Source organism: Cardiocondyla obscurior, linkage group LG22 (assembly GCF_019399895.1).
Source record: "Cardiocondyla obscurior isolate alpha-2009 linkage group LG22, Cobs3.1, whole genome shotgun sequence".
NCBI lineage: Eukaryota > Metazoa > Arthropoda > Insecta > Hymenoptera > Formicidae > Cardiocondyla > Cardiocondyla obscurior.
Genome location: NC_091885.1, coordinates 300981 through 306578, shown reverse-complemented (window position 1 = coordinate 306578; position 5598 = coordinate 300981). Strand labels below are relative to the sequence as shown.

Here is a 5598-nt window from a genome sequence, read left to right as displayed (position 1 = left end):
TTTTAGAGAAAGGAAATGAATCCTTATTCTCTGGGATAGAACCAGGCGTGATTGTTCGCTTTAGGAGGATATTTCAGGGTAATAATGAAATAATTAAATCATAATTTTAGTAACGCAAAATTAACAATTTTAATTCTAAATATAATGATTTAAATTACAAAATAAAAGTTGAACGATAAATGGCAGAGAGATAATTTAGAAAATTGAATTGGATCGTTTTAAATATAAAAATAACGTTAATGTTTTTACAGTAAAAATCAAATAATATGAAAAAGGTTGTAACCGGATAAATAAGTATAAATTTAACATTTCGGAAGACGAGAGAGTATTTACAAAATATATATGTGTGTGTGTGTATATATGTTTATATGAATTAATCTAAAGTGATTTCCTCTATTTCCACCACCCTCGCTGTGGATCTTGGAAATACTAGATCTATGAGTCGCATCGGGGCCAGGAAAGGAAATTCCACCCCGGGATAATATATAAAGAAATGAGAATCAGGAGCAGACCGAGCTGCCAGACTCCTGATCTCTTCCGGCTCAAAATGGTCAGGGCCGATGGAGAAGGCCCTTTCCGGAACAGGATCTGTCCACGGAGTACAGGCCCTGCGTAGGAGCTCCAGGAGAGGGTCTATAACCTCTCTCGGTTCCGGATGCTCCTCATGAACCTCGATACTCAGGACGGGAGATGGAGGTTGATCGGGGAAGTCTACTTCTGGGAGAGAGATGGATTCATCTTCGCCCAGAGAGTCGGCTTCCTCAGGTTCGAACGGAAAAGGAGGCGGTGAGAGAGGAGAGGAACAGGCTCTTGGCTCACCTCCGGGAAACCGTGGTTCGGAGATGAGGGAAGAATTCGGAGTGTACGAAGGAGTCGTGGGGCGGAATTGTTCTGATCCCGGCTCCGTGGACTGATTCGAGAGGTTGATATCGCCGGCCGAATTTTCGCATGGGACACTTAGGATCTCCTCTTGCGGGATATATCCGTACAACGGTTCCGGGTCGCCGTGGATAGGTGACGGTGGCGGAGGGCCCGGACGAGGAGACCACGGTCTCTCTTCGTTGCGCGCAGGAGAAACAAACACCTCTTGGCTTGGCGCTGCCGCGAGCAAGTATTGGATAAAGAAGCGGCGGACCAGCTCCCTCAGATTCTTGATCTGTTTATTCCTTCGCGCCCGGCTCTTCTTGAGGGTTTTCTTATTAAAAGATTCCACTAAAATTTATAATTTATTTTTAATTTGATTCAACAGATTTTTGCAAGGTTTAACAAAGAAAGGAGCGAAGGAGATTCGTCACCGACGATTTCCGAAGCCTTTGACTCGTTCATGAATGAATCCACGTAATCTATCTTTGGCGAGAATCGCTTGCCGATTCTTTAGCCGTGGACAGTCGCCAAACTTCCAACAGTATTTCGCGGCGTAAACCACCGAAAACTGCTGGTTATTCGACAGCGTATCCTGGCCGATATTTGGAAGCAGGCATTCTCACACATTTAACAGATCACAGGAACAACCGAACAGAATTAAAACCTCGGAACCTCGACTCGGACATTTCCTTCTCTCTTTGATTACACTTAGAAAACAATTGGTTTGGATAATACATTTAGTGGAATCGATTTTCGCGGGAATACATATTGAAACGTTGAGACTTACTTTTTAGGCGATCTTCTGACTGCTTCTTCTGTACTTGATGGTTCGTCTTGCACTGTCTGACACTCACGTCAATTTCAAATAAACTATATCGGCTGTAGCTGAGATGCAAGGGAGCGTGCTCCGCCAAAACACAAGATTTTATAAGCTCGGAAAAGGGGAGGACTATTCCCGAATTTTTACTTTTCTAAAATTCTAATCTTTCATTTGCGGAGCTTGTTCCTCCACTTTTCCTATCTTAAAATTATTGGGCATTCGCACCTCATCCCTTCTCTATTTCTTAAACTTCTAAGTTTTCGCCCTTAGTTTCTAAATTTTGGTGAGGAGTTCCCGAAATCCATTGGTTTTAAGAAAATAATATGCCTACGAAACACCCCCGCTTCAACGAGTTATCCCTTCCGAGCCTTCCAGAATTTTACTATCATTTCCATCGAGGGATGGTGGGGAAACTTCTACCTTCTATATGACGTATGGTTACCTGACTTTATTGCCTTTGTCTGCACCACATACTCCGGTAATTACGGGCCTCTTGCGCCCTTGGTTTTTCTAAAGCTCAGGATCTATGCGCAATTACAATTTTAAGAAAAAGTTATTTTTTTCTTTTCCTGTGACGGACAGATTATCAAAGTTGAAATATTTATGAGCCCCTTAGGTTTTGATTTTTTGTATTATGTCTAGACAAATTCTTTGTCTGACTTTCGTTGGCGCCCGTTTACAATTTGTTGCATGTTTTTTATGCTTTCACGCAACAACTTGTACCGGAATATGTTAATGTTTTATGAATTGTCTTCTGAAAGGCTCTAAAGTTCTTTTTTTTTATGTTACAATGGACTACGGTCTACCTTCCCCTTAACTAAAATTTTAATATGTGTCGAAAAAAAGAGACACGGAGTCGGAGACGTAACACTTGCAATGAATTTGTTAGTCTTATGGAAAAACAAGTTTTAATGAAAATTATAAAGGAGCTAAAAGCAGCAAAATATTTTTCAATTAGCATAGATTCTACCCGACCTTTCTCATGTGGATCAGTTAACTTTTATTGTTCGCTACCTAAAAGATGGAATCTCTGTTGAAAGATTTTTACAATTTTTACCTATAAAGGAGCATTAATCTGAATATTTGGCGGAGACAGTTTTAAAATTTTTAAACAATTACGATATTCCAATAAAGGATTGTTGCGGACAAAGCTACAATAATGCTTCAAATATGGCTGGAAAGTACTCGGGTTTACAAGCAAGAATCAAGGAGAAATGCAAATTTGCTATTTTCGTACCATGTGCGGCACATTCTCTGAACTTGGTGGGCGTTCATACTGCTGGTTGTGTTCTAGAAGTAACGAGCTTCTTTCAATTAGTACAAAATTTGTATAATTTTTTTTCGAGTTCTACTTATCGGTGGAATATACTGACAGAATGTTTGAGTTTGAATAAAGTTATAAAGTGTCTTTCAGAAACTAGATGGTCCGCACGCGCTGACGCTGTAAGTGCTTTGCATCGTAGTTACAAGCAAATTTTGAAAACTTTGATATCAATTGCGAATGATACCGATCAGCCAGGAGAAACCAGAAACGAAGCCCTCAGTTTGACCAAAAAAATGGGAAAATTGTTTACTTTCCTTGCTAATTTTATTGGTAATGTCAGAAATAATTTTGATCAGTACAAATCCTCTGCTAAAAAAAATTTTCCAGACGTTGACTACAAGGATCTCTCGCAAAGAATAAGAACAAGAAGCTCGCGTATTGCATTTTATGACGGATCGGCGGAAACTGTTCAAATGACTGGTAAAGAAAAATTTAAAACAGAAACATTTCTTCCAATGATTGATACTTTGATTACCCACCTAAAGCAACGATCAGATTCGTGCATAAAATTTAATCAACTTTTTGGATTTCTTTCTTGCTTAAAAACTATTAAGTTAGTCGAGTTAAAAAATAGTTGTAAAGAGTTTGGTGAAATGTACCACGACGATGTTAACGCAGAAGAACTAGAAGTAGAATGTCTTCATTTAACACAGTATTTACAAAATGTTCGACTCAATAAAGATGATAATATAAATATTTCAGAATTATATCATCTCTTGCGAACAGACAAGATTGAAGATACTTTTCCTAATGTGGCAATAGCGTTAAGAATTTTCTTGTCACTGATGATATCGAACTGCAGTGGTAAACGTTCATTTTCTAAATTAAACAAAATTAAAAACGAACTAAGAAGTACTATGCTTCAAGACAGATTAAATAGCTTGTCATTGATGAGTATCAAAAGTGATATTCTCAAAGAAATTGACTTTGAGGAAATAATTAATGATTTTGCACATCAAAAATCAAGAAAAAAACCACTTTTAAAGTAGACTGTTTATTTTTTTGTTTTAAATTTGTCTTTTTAATATTAAGTGTTTAATCGTCTGAAAGTTTGTTATTAAGTCGACTAGAATTCCATCGTCGCTCACGATACGTCCGTGTTTTTCGTTCCATGTCTTATTTAGTCGGTCGCCGCATACCGCTCATTGTTTACCTCGACAGGTGAACTACGTTAACGTTGGATTAATCCGGTTTTCACCGGTTATCTCGCCACCTGTTTTGTTTTTCATCCTCACTGTTCCGACGATCAAGGGCTCATTTCTGCCGAAACGCGACCTGTTTTCGCGCGAAACGCTTCACTTGTAAGTCCGCTGTGCTCACGTTATCACCGTCGTACAACATTCGCGCTCGGCCGCGATCATTAGATCCTCCGCGATCATTCTTTTCAAGTTGTTCTCTTCTTTTTTCTTCGATTTGTTGCACGAGAAGTTGCAGAGCAAGGTTCGCGATCGCGTAATTCTCCGGCTCGCGTGCAAGATCTCCGACGCCCGCGTACAAGATCTCCGACGATCGAGCGGAAAACCTTCCGCTCACAAAGATCTCCGATGGGAAGGCCAGGCTCATGAAGATTTCCGCTCGTCTCCAACCTTGCTCTCGCGATTACAGATATTTAAATTGTAATTTCTGTATTATTTTTCTTTTTTTGTTTTATTGTAAATATATTTCCTGTTGAATCTTTTGTGTGAATTGAGACAATTACTAAGACTTTCTTTCTCGTTGTGTTTGTCGACGTAAAGCGAAGCACCGCGTCGAGCTCAGTTGCTGAGTCGTCTTTACAAGCAAAAAAAGGTGTGCCTTTTCGCTTAATCGCGCACATTAAGAAATATGTCTTTTTTTTAGTATTCCTTTTCAGTGTTCTTTTTCAATGTTCTTCATTTCTCAACGTTCTTCTGATTTTAATATCAAAATAGTTCTTCTACTTATTTTAAAGTATCTCCGTTTTTACTTTATACCTATATATATAATGATGTTTATTTACTCCTTAAGAGGTACACCGAAGACTTTTCGTTTCCTCACCATACAAAACAAATACAAAACAAATACAATATAAATCTACATAATACTCTACCTATAAACTCAAATAAACAAAACATAACATAACATCTCCTTTACACAACCCTTCGCTTTACATCATTTCCTTAAATCTATCTTAATTCTATTTTTTTTTTTTTTTTTTACTCTATACCTAATATGTGGTTTTAAAAGGGTCAAAAACTTAAAAAATAGGCTTTAAAAACTAAAAAACGCAAAAAAATTTTAATTATAAAATTAAAAAAAATATAAAATTATAAAATAAAAAAAATATAAAATAAAAAAATTAAAAAAAAAATAAAATAAAAAAAATTACAAAAAAAGGAGCTAGATAAACACTCTTTACGTCCACGTCGTTAGCTCCGGGTAACGCTAAAAGGGAGTTATATATCATAAAATACTTAAATTTCTTACAGTTTTACAATGATGAACAAACCGTTCTATTAAATGAGATAAGAAGTGCAGTAACTTTCGTGAAGGGCCCCCAAAACCAAATGTGCTAGGGGCCACCCCATAACTAAAGACGGCTCTGGCCGCTAAATGTGGTCTGTAGCACATT

General features: G+C 37.7%; 1 protein-coding gene across 1 annotated transcript; it reads left to right on the top strand.

Moving 5' to 3' along the window:
* Positions 1 to 2854: 2854 nt before the first annotated feature.
* LOC139111160 (52 kDa repressor of the inhibitor of the protein kinase-like) lies at positions 2855 to 3997 on the top strand. The gene has a single exon (XM_070671285.1). The coding sequence runs from the start codon at positions 2855 to 2857 to the stop codon at positions 3995 to 3997; it is 1143 nt and encodes a 380-aa protein (XP_070527386.1).
* Positions 3998 to 5598: the final 1601 nt, after the last annotated feature.

What these genes read in the sequence shown, in the direction of transcription:
- LOC139111160 (XM_070671285.1), top strand. Translation starts at nt 2,855, where the DNA reads ATGGCTGGAAAGTACTCGGGTTTACAAGCAAGAATCAAGGAGAAATGC.